Here is a 19,320-nt window from a genome sequence, read left to right as displayed (position 1 = left end):
ACAATCAAGTGTTTTGATTACATTAAAAAGTATTATGGGTTACAATCCAGTGTTTTGATTACATTAAAAAGTGTTATGGGTTACAATAAATTGTTTTGATTACATTAGAAAGAATTATGGGTTAAAATCAGTTGTTTTGATTACATTAAAAAGTGTTATGGGTTACAATCAAGTGTTTTGATTACATTAAAAAGTGTTATGGGTTACAATAAATTGTTTTGATTACATTAAAAAGTGGTATGGGTTACATTAATTTATTTTACATTAGAAAAATTACTAAAATGAATAAGATTTATTATAAAAAGGTAAAATTACATTAAGTGTATCAATGAATAACTCTCTTTCATTACATATATCCCAAAACTTCTGCGATATACATAGGAGAAATTATACATTAAAATGACATAAAAATATCTTTCTGACTAAATATAGAAAGATCTCGACTTACAAATTAAATAGACTCCAAGGAGGTGTTTGTCAGTTTAATTCTGTTAGATTTTGACCTATAGTCCATTTCTTTTAGCGAGCCATATTTGCACCGACTCGCAGGGGTGCCCTTTTAGCTCGGAAAAGTTTCCTGGTCGCTGATTGGTTAGAATGATCTCGTCCAACCAATCAGCGATCAGGAAACTTTTCCGAGCTAAATGGGCACCGTTACGAGTCGGTGCAAATATGACTCATATTTGCACCAACTTGCAACGGTGCCCTTTTAGCTCGGAAAAGTTTCCTGGTCGCTGATTGGTTAGAATTATCTTGTCCAACCAATCAGCGATCGGGAAATTTTTCCAAGCTAAAAGGGCACCGCTGCGAGTCGGTGCAAATATGACTCGCTAAAAGAAATGGACTATAGTGGTACGCTTCACATAACTCGCACGCCTACGACTTTCAGCTGCGAAAGTTAACAGATGGTAAAAATTGTTGCGCTTCGTATTGCAAATGCCGTCTTGTTCACTGCATAAAATTATATAATTTTAGATGCTTTTACAGTATTTCATCATAAACTTTCGATACAATATCTGAAATTTATGAATTCACTTCGGTTTGCGATTGTATAGCCGGGTGTTTTTAAGTCGAGGACATCCTTTAGACGTATCTGTTTCGTTGTTACTGTTTTTAGAATGATTTATTATCAATATTTTTCATATTTATTTATTTCCTTTCCTCACTGGGCTATTTTTCCCTGCTTGGAGCCCTTGGGCTTATAACATCCTGCTTTTCCAACCAGGGTCGTAGCTTAGCTAGTAATGATAATTATTCGAGTCGGGTCAAGTTACTCGCGAGATTAACACCTCGACCGCTTATCCCGCCAGGTGGTGGACATCCAACGTACCAAAAGCGAACACCAGGTCCTCTCCAAGGCCCGAGAGACGGCCATCGCGGCGCTACAGCACGGGTTCAAGCTCACGGAGGGGCAGAGGAAGCTCATCGAACACATGTCTCCCACGGAACGGCAAGAAATGGAGAACAAAGTGTCAAAGGTGATTAGTTCTGGGCCGTCGGCGAGCGGGATGCCGCTTCGGTCTGGCAACTCTGCACCTCGCAGAGGCATTTCATTCTGGACGTTCGCTCAACCTCGAAATTTAGTTCAAACTTGCACGAAATACTATAATCTAACGACATTCTTTCCAATCATCATCCCTACATTAAAGGGGTGGTTAACCGCCTGATGCGCGCTCTCAAATGCCTTCTATCAAAGGCCTCCTCTTCCACCAAACCACCTCTCTCCATATCATCCTTCATCTTATCCCGCCATATAATACTCCGTCTCCCTCTCGATCTTCTCCCAACTAAGAGGTTCCTTCCAAACCCTCCTCACTCCCTCCCCACCATTCTCAACACATGTCCACACCATCTCAGTCTTGAAACTCTTATCGCCTCTGTCATCGTCGCTATGCCTGCCGTTCTTCTTATTTCATCTTCCAATCTTTCAAGGAGTGATGTTCCCATCTCTATTCTCTATCTCAATCTTTGCTTCCTCATTTCGTCTTAGAGACCGCGTTTCCAATCCACGCATTAATATTTGTCTTATTACTGTGCTATGGATCTTGACTTTGTTTGATTAACATTATTCTTATCGCATACCTCTCCCTCTACCACAATCTACTTCCCCTAGACAGTTTTTTATCCTCTTCTTAACTTCAGCTTCGACGCAATGCGAACATTGCAAGCTTATAGGTGGGTGCAGGTAAGTAACACAGGTATGAATTGCTTTTCAACTAATTCACTAATTCGTAGCAATGTTACACTTGGTTGTATTGAATCCAATTTTTTGCCTACTTCAGGTTTTAATCATTTTTTGTAAAGTCATTTCATTCGTCTAAGTCTCTGTCGTGGTCGACGACACCTGATCTGTCTCGTTCTCATCTCATCTTCTCCCGCTCTCTTCCTAGATGCACTTCTCTCGATAGCCGGCAGACGGCATACAGTTTTCTACCATTTTCATTTACTTAGCACGAAAAACTCGTATTGCTAGGGTTAACGGCAGTTTGGAATAGTTAAAGAGCTGGACATCTATACTTAGAAGACCTAAAATATATTGAGGAGCTGTTACAGAGGCAAAGTCATTCTCATAACACTGATATTACTACTATTAATGCCATGATTCATTCCTGTCAGAAGGGATGAGGTAACCATATCCGCGATATCCGAATGTGGTTTACCATTGTGTGAAACCACGGAGCGACGGACGATACTCTCTCTCTCTCTCTCTCTCTCTCTCTCTCTCTCATATAGATCTGAACTACTGTTAATGCCACTGATATCATTATGCATCTTCAATTCTTAAAAAAAACAAATTCTAACCTTTTTTTTCATAAGTCAGTGCAACTTCTGCTTCGTTTTACCAGTTTACAGTTGTCATGCTGTGAGAGAGAGAGAGAGAGAGAGAGAGAGAGAGAGAAATATGAGACTGAGCCATCCCTCCAAAACAAAAGTGAAGTGTGAATGCCGTTTGCAAACGAAAGAGTAGCGGGCGAAGATGTCGAGAAATCATAAGATGGAATGTAGCTGTGTAAACAGGCTAATGTTTTGGAAGTTTTCTGCACTGGGAGATCATCCCAGTTATGGCACTTAAAGTATGAATTGATTTCAAACACTAGATCCTTTCCTTCTAAACCTCAAATCACCAGTCTCGCTTCCTCGCACGACAGATTCGTGCCATGCAAGAGAAGGTCTACATGCAGCAGCTTCGCGCCAAGAGGCAAGTCCGGCCGAGGAAGGGAGGCGGCGAGGAGATAGTCTCGACCCCGCAGATGCCGATCCGCTTCCCGGCAACGTTCAAGAAGATCCACCCTCGCGACTGGCTGCCCGAAAACCGGATCTTTTACAACCTGTGAGTTGCGGTGAACCGGTTTCGTGTGGATTTTCTGCGCGTTTTATTTTGACTTACCGGTGCTTTTTATAGTGTGTGTTTGTCTGTGTCTCTTAATGTTCTATAGTCAATTCTTTTTAGTGAGGCAGATTTGTACGGACTCGCGGGGGTGCTATTTCAGCTCGGAAAACTTTCCTGCTCTCTGATTGGTTAGAGAAGATATTTCTAACCAATCAGATAGCAGGAAACTTTTCCGAGCTAAAAGGACACCGCTGTGAGTCGGTGCAAATGCGCCTCATTGAAAAAAATTGAGTATAGGTATATATTCATTATCCCAATTCCTTGATTCACTATTTCATTCCAGCACCCACTACCCTTGGGCCAAGTCCTCTTCGTGTTCAAACTTCAGCACAAACTTCAAGATGCCCGACGAGCTGCCCACCAAGGCCCTCGCCTCCTTCCCTTCCTCGGGAAACACTTGGATCAGGTTCGTGGACAAAGGCTTCCGTGGGAAAGAGATGCTTTGTGAAAAGCACCCTTAAAACTGTTGCTATAACAAAGTACTCTTTAAAAACTGTTGCTCTGACAAAGTACTCTTTTAAAAACTGTTGCTATGACAAAGTACTCTTTAAAAACTGTTGCTCTGACAAAGTGTTACTCTTTAAAAACTGTTGCTCTGACAAAGTACTCTTTTAAAAACTGTTGCTCTGACAAAGTACTCTTTTAAAAGCTGTTGCTATGACAAAGTACTCTTTAAAAACTGTTGCTCTGACAAAGTACTCTTTAAAAACTTTTGCTCTGACGAAGTACTCTTTTGAAAACTGTTGCTCTGACGAAGTACTCTTTTAAAAACAGTTGCTGACAATGTACTCTTTTAAAAACTGTTGCTCTGACAAAGTACTCTTTAAGAACTGTTGCTATAACAAAGTACTCTTTAAAAACTGTTGCTCTGACAAAGTACTCTTTTAAAAACTGTTGTTCTGACAAAGTACTCTTTAAAAACTGTTGCTCTGACAAAGTGTTACTCTTTAAAAACAGTTGCTATGACAAAGTACTCTTTTAAAAACTGTTGCTATGACAAAGTGTTACTCTTTAAAAACTGTTGCTAAGACAAAGTGTTACTCTTTAAAAACTGTTGCTATGACAAAGTACTCTTTAAAAACTGTTGCTCTGACAAAGTGTTACTCTTTAAAAACAGTTGCTATGACAAAGTACTCTTTAAAATTAGTTCTTTTGACATAACATCTGATACTTTGAAAAAACACTCTTAGAAAGCAGTTGCTTTGACAAAGTACTCTTCGACAAATAATAGAAAACAGTCGTTTGACAAGAGCAATCTTAGAGAACTTCCTTTGAAATAGCACTCTTAGGAAACAGTTGCTTTGACAAAGTATTCTTAAAACAGTTGCTCTGATAAAGTAATAACCTTTGCTGAAAACTATATTCTATTGTCAGCTAAGACTTAAAACATTGCATTTGATATCGAAGATTTAAGTCGAGCGTAAATTCATTTTATTGTAGTGCTTAATCGGCAGTTTTCCCGGAAACAAAAATTTAGTGGACGTAAGTTGACGAATATCCGTAGTTCACGTGAGCGAGATTTGTTAAGACTGACATTATCTTCTTCTCTATTTCAGGTACTTAGTTGAAGGAGCCACTGGGATGTTCACCGGCTCTCTCTACGACGACACGTCCCTGACGAAAAAAGGTAAGAGAGTTTCCGTCGCATTTTCCGATCTCTCGGTGGTTCAGAGCTGCTACTTACGCGGCCCTAAATTCAAACCCCAATGAAATCAGACACAATCCCTTGAAGCAACAACCTTGCTATACCTGCTAGTTAAGAGGCCTGGGCAGTACGGTCCTCGTTTGATAATGGGTACCAGCATTTTCTATGGTTTTTAAAACTGTTGAGGGGTAACTGACCTAGAAATCAAAAGGATGGACTCCCTCGGTCAAACATACAAGGTTCCCTGTAGTTGAAATTAAAGTAAATCTATATTTAAAAGTACACCTGGTTAGGAAAGCTGGTCCCGATCCCTTCACATAAGGAATCGGTAACTCACGAAGGTTCCAGATCAACCGTCTTCCATTTTCTTTGCAGGAATGTACGGCGAGGGTATCGTGTACGATTCCGGCATGACTATACTGCAGAAGAGCCACGGGTACACGACTGGAGACGCCATGAAGCTTTCCCACGAGGAGAGGGTTAGTATCTCACTACTTAGTATTTCTAGCTGTCGAGACTCCGCCGATGGCTCCAGTAAAAATTCTCGGTTAAATTTGCCATGGTAATACTGTACTTATCTAGCTTCGAAATGACTACAGGATCATCTTTGTACTAAGAAAATTAATTCACAACTGTATAAAGAGGAAATATAAAAAGTAGATTAAGGAGAGACAACGTAATGAAGTAGATTAAGGAGAGAAAACGTAATGAAGTAGATTAAGGAGAGACAACGTAATGAAGTAGGTTAAGGGGAAGATGATTTTGAAAAAGGATATTAAGGGGAAGATGATTTTCAAAAAGGGAAGATATCGACAATAAGATTAAGGGGAAGATATCGACAATTAGATTAAGGGGAAGATATCGACAATAAGATTAAGGGGAAGATATCGGCAATTAGATTAAGGGGAAGATATCGACAATTAGATTAAGGGGAAGATATCGACAATAAGATTAAGGGGAAGATATCGGCAATTAGATTAAGGGGAAGATATCGACAATTAGATTAAGGGGAAGATATCGACAATAAGATTAAGGGGAAGATGATATCAAAAAGCATTCTTTGTAAACACGTCAAAACGTCCTTTCCTTTTGCAGTTATCCCTCAACCACATGGACGAGCTGCGTCACCAGGGCGTCATCGTCATACGCAACCCCTTCAAAGCGCTGATTTCGCACCGCCATTTGGACACGGGCGGACACACGGGGTACGCCCCCAAGGCTCACTTCCTCGGGAAAGGTTGGTCCTCGATTTTTTCAACTAAAACAATTTTTTGAATCTTTATACTTTGAGCAAGAACACGCTTAGTAAACAAAGGTTGCCGATAGATTCCAAGTGGTGCTATATACATTGACCTGATTTCAAAAGATAAAATGATCCAATTCTGATGTTATTTCGTATGCATTTGGCTGTTTAATGTCCTAGGCTATTGCGTAGTAATTTTGATGTTGACGGTCCGAGACTGTTTCCGCGCTATGTTAAAGCCAAGCTTTCTTTTCCAGGCTGGGCGGAATTTGTCACGCTGAAGATCCTGCTGTGGAAGGAGTTCTACGTGGACTGGCTGACCCACAGCCAACCCCAGGACCTCCACTTGTCCTTCTACGAGAAGGTGAAGGAGGACCCCGTGCGGGAGATGCAGGGCATCCTGACGTACTTAAAGCTACCGGTCGACAGGGAGAGGCTCCAGTGCGTCGGCCAGAACAGCGACGGCCTGTTCAAGCGGAAGCCTTCGAAGAACGTTCCCCTGACCTTCAATCCGTTCACCCGCGAGTTGAAGGATCTGGTGTACGAAGCGATAGACGAGGTCAACCGAGTCTTGGAGCTGAAGGGGAAGGAGCAGCTACCCTTAGCGCTATACGAGCTTTACGATTCCCACGAGGCTGAGGTGGCCAGATATTTAAGAAGTAAAAGGAATGCCGTTTCTTAGGTTATTAGTCGAATTTATTAAAAAATTTATATACTTTTTGACTGGGGTTTTACTTGCCTTATGCTTGATGTTGTATTCTCTCCTGCCCACACGGTAGGGCCCACATTATGCCAAATGAGACGTAGGAATCTCATCCAATCAATCACTACTTGGTGCTAGTTAGTTTATGACGACACAGGACATTCTCTTCCTACATACACGAGAACCTTCCTCTCGGATCAACTTAAGTCTAGTACTATATATTGATAAAAAAATGTGCATTTTATTTCTTCAATCCCTAAATCAATCATGTATTTTCGAAAGTACTCCCTAATTTCATTTGCATCCATCTCTATCACTCAGACTAATATTTCTCATTCCTAGCAACTTTTGAATTTCCACGAACAATTCAACAATTCATTTCATTGTCATTACTACAATGAGTCCAATAAAGAAAAAAAAAAAGAATACATTAGTAGGAAATAATTATGAAAAAACTAGTTCCAACAAACATAGTGGCCATAATTGCAATCAAGATTTCATGTCGCAATGCCAAAAGAATCGTATAAACGAAGTAATTAAGTCTTTCCCTATATAGCCCTTGGGCTTGTAGCATTCTACCTTTTCCAACTAGGGTTGTAGCTTAGCTAATAATGATGATAATAAGTTTTAAATTTCACTCTCCACCCAAATATCTGATGACTCAGCAGGTAGAACTCTAAAGTCTAAAGCAAGGTGACATGGGCGGTAAGGTTTCGAAGACTCTAAAGAGAACATCGTCGGAGCGTAGCAGAGTTTATGCTCGGAAGAAGCGCTATGATGATGACGAGATGAAACATTTAGCATGTCCCGAGAACCATATGACGAAGCAATATTTCTACCACCTCTTCCGTTGGTCGACTTAGTTCCGATCAACAATTCTTATACTTTACCGCAATTTCCGCTGTCTTTAGTTGTAAAGTAGAATATAAAAAAGCACCAGGTTCATAATAACGAACGACGTTAAAATAGCCGAGGACAAAGAAAATCTATTTTCACATTTATTTTGTTTTATTACAAAACGATTTTCTATTTGTACAATAACAATATTTATTCATGTTCATCATAAAACTTCTATACAGAACATATGAATATGAATTATATAGTTAAATAGATTAGAATATAATTAAGATTCTTTTTGTAAAATATGACAAAATAATTACATACGCAGAATTAAATTATTATTAAACAATTGCTATAAATGATAAATTATTCAATCATCATAGGTCTAGGTACGCATAAATAGAATTAATCTCTCTGACCAAATCTTTACATTGTGTTTGTTTTTACTGTATATATATATATATATATATATATATATATATATATATATATATATATATATATATATATATATATATATATATATATATATATATATGCATACATCTGAAAAGCCATTTTGTAACAAGTATAGCCCCGAGCAAATAAAAGAGAGACCGGCTTCTGGCATGAATGGGTATAACGCTATTTCCGAACCACAGAATAGGCCTACATTTGCACTAAATGTTGTTTGGGTAGAATAATCTTCTATTAAATGGAAAGAAGATGAAGGAAGGCTGTCCCATCTATTAATAACACTTATTACACTCCGTGTAGCCAGCAGTTCAAGTAGGGACATTCAAAGTCTATCGCATAGAACTTTGCGATGTGTAAGTACCGTGTGTGACCGAATCCTATGACTAATAGTGCAGGGGCATGCACAATTCCACTTGTGCATTTCAAAATTGTTCGATCGTAGTAAATATATTGCTTTAACACCAGAATGACAATGGCGTATCTTCAAGATCCGACAGACGATAAACCAGCGTTCGATAAAAGTTGATATATTGCATTGACGCCAGAATGAAAATGGCGTATCTTCAAGATCCGACAGACGATAAACCGGCGTTCTCACTTGTGCGTCTTCATATGCACGTTGAGGCTGTGCACCTGGGTAAAACTCCTCGGACACTCTGTGCACGCAAAAGGCTTCTCTCCACTGTGAATTCGCGCGTGAACCTTGAGGTCGTACGAGCGGTAGAAACTGCTGCCGCACTCCGAACAGGAGAACTGTCTGTCTCCCGTGTGGGCCTGTACGTGCTTCCTGAGACTGCTCGAGTGGGCGAAGCTCCGCAGGCACTGCGGACAACTGAACGGTTTCTCTCCGGTGTGTTTTCTACGGTGGGACCTGAGGTCGCTGATGTTCGAGAAGCTGCTGGGGCATTCGTCGCACGAGAAGGGCCTCTCCCTCGTGTGGATTCTCATGTGCCGTTTCAGGTCGCAAGCGTAGGTGAAGGCGATGGGGCATTCCGTGCACGCGTGTCGCTTCTCCCTCGCGTGCATCTTCCTGTGAGTCTTGAGATCGCCAGAATTGGTGAACCTGCTCGGACAATCCGGGCACAAGAAGGGGCGTTCGCCCGTGTGTGTTCTCATGTGGCGCTTGAGATCGCTCGAGTAGGAGAACCGACTGGGACATTCCGGGCACGAGAAGGGACGCTCGCCCGTGTGCGTCCTCATGTGCGTCTTCAGGTTCCCCAGGAGGGAGAAGCTGTTCTGACACTGCGTACACGTGTAGGGCTTCTCCCCCGTGTGAACTCGCATGTGCCTCTTCATGTGCCCCGAGTTGGAGAAACCGCTCTGGCACACGGCGCAGACGTAGGGTTTCTCCCCGGTGTGAATGCGGACGTGTATCTTCAGGCTGCTCGCCCTGGAGAAGCTGCTGTCGCACTGCGAGCAAGAGAAGGGACGCTCGCCCGTGTGCGTCCTCATGTGGGTCTTCAGGTGGCTCAAGTGGGAAAAGCTACTGTTGCATTCGGCGCAGGAAAAGGGTTTCTCGCCGGTGTGCGTCCGGAGGTGGTTCTTGAGGCTGCTCAGTTGGGAGAAGTGACCCGGACACTCCGTGCACGAGAAGGGCTTCTCACCCGTGTGCGTTCGAATGTGGTTTTTGAGGCTGCTTGACTGAGAGAAGGTGGTTTGGCATTCCCCGCAGGTGTAGGTCTTCTTAGGCTTGGGTGTTTTTAGCTGCCCCGCAGCAGGACCTTGACGCGGAGAGATTCTCCCGCCAGGTAAATGTTCCATCTCCGATTCTCGCTCATTATCGCGATTCTCGCAATCCGATTTCGGATCCGAAAGCCGTCCACACGACACAAAATGTACGTAGTTACAGCCCCCGACCGATGTCTTCACTTGCGTGTCGTCCTCCTCGGCAATGCTCTTCGACTCTTCCTCGCAGCTCAGCGGATCTTTCTCAACCTTGACCGAAGACGAGGAAGAATATTTTACTTCCATCTCATCCGCATCGACGAACTCCGGTTCCATCTTGACTTCCGCGTGCGGACTGGCAAGGACGGAGTCTTCTTCTGAACTCTCATTTTCTCGTTTGATCGAAGATAACGGCATCATCTCTCCCACTTCCATCGTAGCTTGGAGGACGATCGTTTTTGTACCTTCAAGCTAGAGCTCTTGAACTCTACCTCTCTCTTCCTCCCATAAACCGGAATTACTCAATACATCACACTGACACAGTTCTTTCTTTACTTATTCTTTCACATTTTAAATATAAAAAACAGAGCTGAGAATCAACTGATGAGGAAGGCAGACAAATCAATTTTCTCTATCATATCTAACAATTCCGTTTCCATCGTTCAATGCCGTTTGCTCGTACAAATACTGTATCGTCTCGCTTCTAATACTCTCAAGGCAGAACTCACCTACGTAATATAACCGATACATTTGATATGGTAAACTTATAAAGACAATAGAATAATAATCACAAAATCTTGATGGTTTCAAATGTCAGCAGCAAAACAAAAGCGAATCATCTGGTAAAAAACATAACACTGTACGATGCTATCAAATGCGTACAAACTTTGAAACTTAGAATAAACAGGAACTTTAAATATTCTAAAACTTGAACAATGACATATAAGCACAAATGCAATCTTCAACCATCATTAGTCATTATTAATTATAAACATTTTCACAGTGGAATATTCTATTATATAGTTCGAAGTCTATTTCAACATCTAGAATATTCTATTATAAAATTCAAAGTCTATTTCAACATCTAGAATATTCTATTATATAATTCGAAGTATATTTTAACATCTAGAATATTCTATTATATAATTAAAAGTATATTTCAACATCTTCGCGGGATTAACCTCTCCGGCGGATGAACTCTCCCTCCGACTGCGAAACTCTGAAACAGAACGAAACCAGAATGAGCCGTCAGTCTCGCCTAGAAACGGATGACACATTCAAACTTCCTTGAGGCCTTGAACCACTATCCACGGAATCACCGGGGCAGTATTTTATCTGTCTGGCCGTAGACGTCATAAAGCGGGACATTAAATTACAGAGGTTCCTCAAGTTACTTAATTGGCTCCAAGAAACTAAGTTGAATTTTATGTAAGTCGAATTTTGATAAACTTTGGCCAAAGGTAGGCCTAACTTGAATCCCATGCCTATGTGGAAATTTCCAACGGCAAATCTCAACAGTCAAATTTCATATGAAATAGATATCAGCTTATTACAAATGTTGTTTTGCTTCCTGTATAAACCCTTTTACCCCCAATGGACGTACTGGTACGTCTCACAAAACTCATCCCTTTACGCCCATGGACGTACTGGTACGTTTCACAAAACTCATCCCTTTACCCCCATGGACGTACTGGTACGTTTCACAAAACTCATCCCTTTACCCCCATGGACGTACTGGTACGTTTCACAAAACAACCCTTTTACCCCCAAAGGACGTACTGGTACGTTTCACAAAACTCATCCCTTTACCCCCATGGACATACTGGTACGTTTCACAAAACTCAACCCTTTTACCCCCAAAGGACGTACTGGTACGTTTCACAAAACTCCTCCCTTTACCACCAATGGACGTACTGGTACGTTCCACAAAACTCATACCTTTACCCCCAATGGACGTACTGGTACGTTTCACAGAACTCATCCCTTTACCCCCATGGACGTACTGCTATTTACTTTTTTTTTGCACATTTTTGATAACTTTATGAGAAACTTCAGGCATTTTCCAAAAGAATGAGACCAACCTGACCTCTCTATGATGAAAATTAAGGCTGTTAGAGCAATTTAAAAAATATATATTGCAAAATGGGCTTGAAAAAGAAAACGCCTGTGGGTTAAGGGTTGGAAAGTTCCAAGTAGCTTGGGGTAAAAAGGGTTATATAATACAATATGGTTTTATTAGAGCATTTCTTTATCTTATGTGTTATTTTCAGATTTGCGTTTGTATCTGAATATTTATATTCTGAGGAGCTTCTGTGGTTAAGTAAACCTTCAAAATTTCCAAAGCGCGCATCAAGACCAGGCGATCTCCCTGGACAGCGGTTGAAGCATCCAAGGAAGGTTATCTCACAAAAGCCTAATGACTTTATTATAAAGATCTCGCTAGCAAAAGGCCTAATGCTTTTATTATAAAGATCTCGCTAGCAAAATTAACTTCCTTATGCAGCAATACCCCATCTTTAGACGTTAACTGGTTAATAGACCCTCATGGGTCAGCTTTCGACTCAAGTCGATTTTCAACCTTCCGTAAGTGAGATTTCCACCCTATGAACTGACTTAGACATTCTCTATAAACTTACTGAATATGGAAAAGTACTTACAACTGCATAGAAAATATAGAAATTATGATATTCAATAAGTAAATCTTTCAAGTTTCATTAATATTTGCATCGTAAGGGATAAACATGCATTGGACAGATTCTAGCCCTACGTACGATGTCCTATTGACTCTAGGAAGCAAGATATAAACCATTATATTAACCAATCGTGATGCGACACTATAAGAAGTAACATGGATACAAACCAAAACAACATTTCGTGTCAAGAGACGTCATACAGTACTTTGCACGAAGATTCAGAAAAGTGTCGTGTTCCACGACGAGTCTAATGATACTATCGAAAATGGGTTTCGACAGTGAGAAATTTATTGTGAATCTTCCTCTTAAAGAGATGAGGAAGGAGAGCCAGTCCTCCATCCTAACACTCATACTCTTGCAACTATAGTCCATTTCTTTTAGCAAGGCATATTTGCACCGACTCGCAGCGGTGCCCTTTTAGCTCGGAAAAGTTTCTTGATCGCTGATTGGTTAGAATTATCTTGTCCAACCAATCAGCGATCAGGAAACTTTTCCAAGCTAAAAGGGCACCGCTGCGAGTCGGTGCAAATATGCCTCGCTAAAAGAAATGGACTATAGTCTACCTTGTATGAAATGTGGTCTTTGCTGAGAAGGAAACTGAGCAAACTACGCAACTTGTTGAACAGCCATTACGAAACCCAAGGTGACTGTCCAAGAACTGGTGGGCAACATCCTCTAGGTAAGAAGATGTGACGGTTGATTGAAGCTACTTATTACACCCCAGATCTTCTTGACGGCTAAGCAAGGGACTGTGCGATCTCTAGTATCCAGAGTTAACTCATCTTAATCGTCAGATGGATGCTCAGTGCCATAATGGTATTTCTTCTCGGTCCTAACTAACGAAAAGACGTCGGCACTCGCACGTCGGGTGACGAGTCTGTGACGGGCCGAGAGAAGGTTGCTACTCAAAGATAGGCTGAAAGCAACTGAGTGAGTTTATTATAGAACACTCTCCTTTATATACAAAAGCTCAAAGCAACAAGAATTTTCATGTTCAAAAATCGACACCGTTACCAATGAGAAAAACAGACATGTTATTTCAGGTTCTTTTTAGTGCGAGGGGAGAGCGAAGATACAAGCACAAAATGAACTATGTACGATCGTGTGACACACGGTTGGTACAAGTCCTTTTCAGGTGGGAATGCAGCGATCTCGAAGGACGCAGAAGCATCTCCTCCCCCAATGATTCTAAATTAGGGTCAGGAACTACTGGGTTCTGAGTCTGTGTTGCAGAAATAGGCCAGGTCAGACTTTACAGATTGTAAGGCTTGGTAACAGACACCAGAGAGTGAGGAAAAAAAACAGAAATAATGGATGCAACCATAACCTTTTTACCCCCAAGCTATTTGGAACTTTCCAACCGTTAACCCCCAGGCGTTTTTTTTTTTTTTCAAGCGGATTTTAAAATATAATTTTTTTTAAATTGCTGTAACAGCCTTAATTTTCATCATAGAGAGGTCAGGTTGGTCTCATTCTCTTGGAAAATGCCTGAAGTTTCTTATAAAATTATAAAAAATATGCAAAAACAAATGTAAATAGCAGTTTTTTGCAAGGACGTACCGGTACGTCCATGGGGGTAAAGGGATGAGTTTTGTGAAACGTACCAGTACGTCCATTGGGGGTAAAAGGGTTAATGGCACACATATCACCTAAATCTTTATGTACTTTATCAATAATATCAGTAGCTAAGCCACAACCCTAGTTGGAAAAGCAGGATGCTATAAGCCCAAGGACATTCAATAGGGAAAATTTCGAAGAGGAAAAGAAATAAGGAATCTGATAGAATAGTGCGCCTGAGTGTACCCTTAAGCAAGGGAACTCAAACCAAGTGCAGTGGAAGACCACGGTATAGAGGCTATGACACTATCCAAGACTAGAGGACAAGGGTTTGATTTTGGAGTGTCCTTCTCCTAGAAGGGCAGTTTACCATAGCTAAAGAGTCTCTTCTACCTTTACCTAGAGGAAATTAGCCACTTAAAAATTACAGTGCAGTAGTTAATCTCTTCAGTAAAGAATAATTCTTTGGTTATCTTAGTGTTGTCAGGTGTATGAGGACACAGGAGAATGTGGATTGATTCATTGATTTAAAGTTTTCAGGCATCCTGAAAACTAAGGTCATTGACGCCGGTAACATTTAATTTATGTATACAAAAATAAAAAATAAAATAAAATAAAAAATAAAAGAATATTCAATTAAAACCATAAAAGTTGAATGTCATTATAAAAGTTAGTTTTCAAAAGACCTGCTTCTGAAATAAATTTTAAAATGCCACTTGCATAGTAGGACACATCATGTCCAAGAATCTTGGCAAGGATGAACCTGCCACCCTCACCTCGAGCCTCAAACAAATATCTATTCCTTAAGTTGTTATAATTGGGGCATTCGGTCAACAAATGCCTTACTGTTAGAGGTACTAAACAGTCGTCACAATACGGTTGGTGTTGGCCCTTCAGCAGAAACTTGTGTGCCAACCGAGTGTGGGAGAATGTGGAAAGAATAGGCCAGACTATTCGGTGTATGTGTAGGCAAAGAAAAAATGAGCCATAACCAGAGAGGGTAATCCAGTGTAGTACTGTCTGGACAGTCAAAGGACCCAATAACTCTACCGGTAGTAACAACGGGAGGCTGGTGCCCTGGCCAACGTACGATCCGGGTTTCTTGTGCAAGCGGGTAATTTGAGCAAACTGTGGCTACGGTTTGGAACCAAAACTAGATTTCTGAGATATATAAATGGGGCTTAGTATGAAAATACATAAAAAGGTAAAATGGAAATTTTTGATATATTTGAACAATTTCTGTTTGCGCTCAGGTATGAAATGCAACATACGTAATTTTTGGCGAATTAATGATCTTATGCACATTACTTAGCGACCCTTTCAGTGAATCGAACAAGGATCTTAACCCTTTCGCCCCCAAAGGACGTACCGGTACGTTCTTGCAAAACACTGTTATTTACATGTTTTTTGTATATTTTTGATAACTTTATGAGAAACTTAAGGCATTTTCCAAAAGAATGAGACCAACCTGACCTCTCTATGACAAAAATGAAGGCTGTTAGAGCAATTTAAAAAAAATATATAGCAAAATGTGCTTGAAATTTAACCTTACCTTGGGGGTAAAAGCATTAATTCTGACTGGGATGCAGACAGACAGCTCATTTCACTAATATATGTTACATTAATTATACATTTAAGTATCGAACCCTTCATTTAATTATATACAGCAATGCGTAAAATATAGAAATCAGCTTTTGATAGCATTTGTGGACTACGATAAAGCCTTTGATTGTGTGCATTGGCCAATGCTGTGGAGAGTCCTGCGTCATTATAGAGTTCCTCTTAAATATGTAAACAAGATTAAGTCTGCTCATGAGCATAGCAAATGCAAAGTTAATGTTAGTGGAGTCCCATCAAATGCATTTCCAGTGAACAGTGGAGTACTCCAAGGGAATGTGTTGTCACCTATGTTGTTTATCCTCCTCATGAATTCTGCAATGCATTAAACAGTTGGGGATGGCGGAGAAGGATCGGACTGGATTGGTAACAGGAAATTAGCTGACCTAGAGTATGCTGATGATGCTGTCCTTAGCAAAACGCCACAGGACTTGCAAAGCTTGCTTATTAGAAAGCATGAAATATCATATAAGGTTGGGCTCAAGATAAATAGAAGAAAGACAGAAATGGTAAGAATGGAAAATGCAATGGAGGATGAAATATCATTGGAAGGAGAAATGATTAATGAGGTGGAATCATTTCAATATTTAGGAACTATGATCTCTAATACAGGATCTTTAGCATTTGAGTTTAATGAAAACTTGAAAAAAGCAAATCAGACAATAACTAGGTTTTTGTAAAATTTGGAAATCAAATCGCCTGAAATTACATATAAAAATCATTATCAGTTTAGTGAGACAGGTGTAAATGTATGGAAATTGAGGTGTTATGACAATGAAACAATATCCAACAGATTTTGGGAGTTAAATGGCAGGACAGGATTAGAAATGAAACTATATGAGAGATTACTCGAGTGCCATTGGATGAGATCATGATGAGGGGTAGATGGAGATGGTTAAGGCATGCTCTTAGCACTCCCCCAAGAGAGATTAGTTCACCAAACATTTAACTGGGCTCAAGAAGTCACTAGAAGAGTTGAAAGACCCAGGCTTACATGGATGAGGACTATGAATTGGGAAGTAGGAGATGATGCATGGAAAAGTATTGATTTAAAAGCTCAAGACAGAGACGACTGGCAAAATCTAACTGAGCCCCTTTGCATCAATAGACAGATGATGATGATGCTGTTTGCTATCGACTTTTAAAAGTGATAAAATCTTTCTTTTGAAATAGAAAAATGAAGCGATAACATATCTGCTTGCGTCAAAATAAGTCGACTCGATGATACTTCTGATGGTACATAATGCGCAAATGAGTACGTTTGTAGATATAAAGCCGTTTCTCGTTCATAAACTTATTTAATTTAATTTACTTTTACTGATTTTATTTCATATGAGTTTCTTTGCTTATATCTCTACTTGCTTCTGTTTTACTCCAACTTTCTTACTGAGCTCATGCCGACGCGATGTTACTAGACACGCGAAGGAGTTAAATCAGCTAAGCAACCTGATGGACAGACACCACAGGACCAAGAGTAAAGCTACCCAAAGCCTCGTGGGTATACTCCCATAGGGAGGTAAAGAAGTCTGCTTAGACTCTTGCATAAATACATCTCCAACTCGTTCGTTGGTTGGTGTACGGGAGGGCTAAACAAAACAAGACACCTTGGATCTCTTTCGCTTTATTCTGCTGGTGCTATGAAGTGTTTAGAGCTCAGGCTTGAAGTAGAGAGAGTCCTTTTCAAGAAGGCACCGTGGAGCCCTTGCGGGACAGAGGAGTTGATCATTCTGATATCGGGATTCATCCTGAGAAGACGGGGAAGGACTCGAACCTGGTGTCGTTGGCATCTGGATCTTGGTCATAAACCCAGCAACAAGGTAAGGAGACTTCCTTCCATCCGTTGCAATGACTCATGACGTACAGGATGACATGGTAGCCAAAAGATGGCAACAAAAGTCAAATCTCATCCAGTGCTCAACAGGACACTAAGGAAGTTTCTTCTGCTTGAAGCTCCTCCTGGAAGAGAACTTACTCAAGCGGCCGGTATTTCGGTATTTGTTACTCAGACGGCAGACTTTGCTCGTAGCCAAGCAGAATCCTGTAACGCTTCGAAAGAGGCTCTTCTCTTGGCGAAGAGATAGGCAAAGAAGTACAAGTCTTCACAGACATCCCACTCGTCTTGGGAACATCTGCGGGACTTGAGAGTCAATCTGAGGTACAGTATGGCATAACCAACCCTTGATTGATCAGCCGACAATCAGCTTTGGAACAAAGGCATAAGAATACTGTGGATACAAATCGTGCTTGAGGGCGTTCTCGAATCCCATGTAAGATTCTGAAAAGAGGTACAGAGGACTGAGAGGTCCCGTTCAGCCACGTTGAGAACAGATAGATTGCAAATGATGGCCAGAAAACCAAGATACTTTTCTGCCTATAACTTGAGATTGATCATGTCTGCTGGAATACAGGTATTCCTCTTCCTGGAGCAACCCTCTACAGCGTTGTCTCCACTGCACAGAAGTGTACCTGCATTGCCAAATCTGTTGGAGAGCTTGTAGTGTTAAAAACACTTCTTGCATTTTCCAACCGGATGATACATAGGTGCTTTCTACGACAGTACATCCGAGGTGTTTGATTCCTCAGGTGTGCCCTACCTGGATGCGTAAGCGTATAGCATCATATTCCCTGCGAGGTTCCGTTATACGCACAACAGGAAAGGCCGTACCTTACTTCCTGTTCCAAAAGAAATTCCTGCCTGCTGACCAGCGACTCTTCAAACACCTATGAAGCGACACGTGAGGAACAAAATTCTCCAACAAGATAGAAAATGTCCCAGAAGACATTGCAAGCATTGCTGTACCATCTCCCCAAGTCTGCCATTGTCTGATGGGACGACTTTTGAAGCTGTTGTGTATATCAGAATGTCCAGGTACTCTGCTTGGGCACAAGACTCGACTTTACACGAATGATCGTGACAAAATATCAGTCTAGATCCTGAAGCAACTACCTCGTGATGCAGTCCAGGACCATCCAGGAGCATAGACACGCAAAGAGACAAATCCTGTTCGAGTGGGGCAAAGCTGCAACCAGTGAGAACATTCGTGAGAACACTTGGGAAGCTATAGATAAGCCTGAAGCACAGGGCTTTGAAACTGTACCCTACTGTACTCCATAGAGAATAAACAGAGGTACTTTCTGTAGGTCCACTGAATGCGAGAAGTCTTACTTTCTGATGGCAGACCACACGGTGCTTCCCGTCTCCATCCTGAAAAGGATCTGAAGAATAAACTTGCTCACTGGAGAGAAGTCGATGACTATTCTCAACCCCACAGTTGACTGTAGGACCCCTGTAATCCATCTTGAAAGTCTTTGAGCGCATTTTCCTTCATCGCTTTCATTGTTGCCGCCAAGGTCAGACCTTTCAGTAATTTCTAAGGGTAAATCTGGGATTTAAAAAGGGTGGAGCCTATGCCAAACCTCACTTCGAGGAAGGAGTAGTTGGAGGTGCAGCTCCAACTCCAAAAATAGAGACAACAAAAGTACAGTATTTCTGTATTGCTTCCAGCCAAA

The 19,320-nt window shown here is 41.0% G+C and overlaps 1 protein-coding gene and 1 pseudogene across 5 annotated transcripts in view; one reads left to right on the top strand and one right to left on the bottom strand.

Moving 5' to 3' along the window:
* LOC137634027 (uncharacterized) overlaps positions 1 to 6,999 on the top strand; it is an 8,366-nt pseudogene extending 1,367 nt beyond the window's left edge.
* LOC137633996 (oocyte zinc finger protein XlCOF6-like) overlaps positions 1 to 19,320 on the bottom strand; it is a 70,461-nt gene that overhangs the window by 27,414 nt on the left and 23,727 nt on the right. For 2 of the 5 annotated variants that reach the window (XM_068366240.1, XM_068366239.1), the window contains exon 3: positions 8,372 to 11,162. The exons of the other annotated variants lie outside the window; for them this stretch is intronic. In XM_068366240.1, the coding sequence (XP_068222341.1) occupies positions 8,873 to 10,378 (1,506 nt within the window). In that variant the 5' untranslated portion in view covers positions 10,379 to 11,162 and the 3' untranslated portion in view covers positions 8,372 to 8,872. Of the gene's footprint in view, positions 1 to 8,371; positions 11,163 to 19,320 lie in introns of those variants that run through there. 5 annotated transcript variants of the gene reach the window in all.

Source organism: Palaemon carinicauda, chromosome 43 (genome assembly GCF_036898095.1).
Source record: "Palaemon carinicauda isolate YSFRI2023 chromosome 43, ASM3689809v2, whole genome shotgun sequence".
In the NCBI taxonomy this organism is placed as follows: Eukaryota; Metazoa; Arthropoda; class Malacostraca; order Decapoda; family Palaemonidae; genus Palaemon; species Palaemon carinicauda.
Note: the sequence above shows the minus strand (reverse complement) of the source record. Positions and strands in the feature narration are given on the sequence as shown.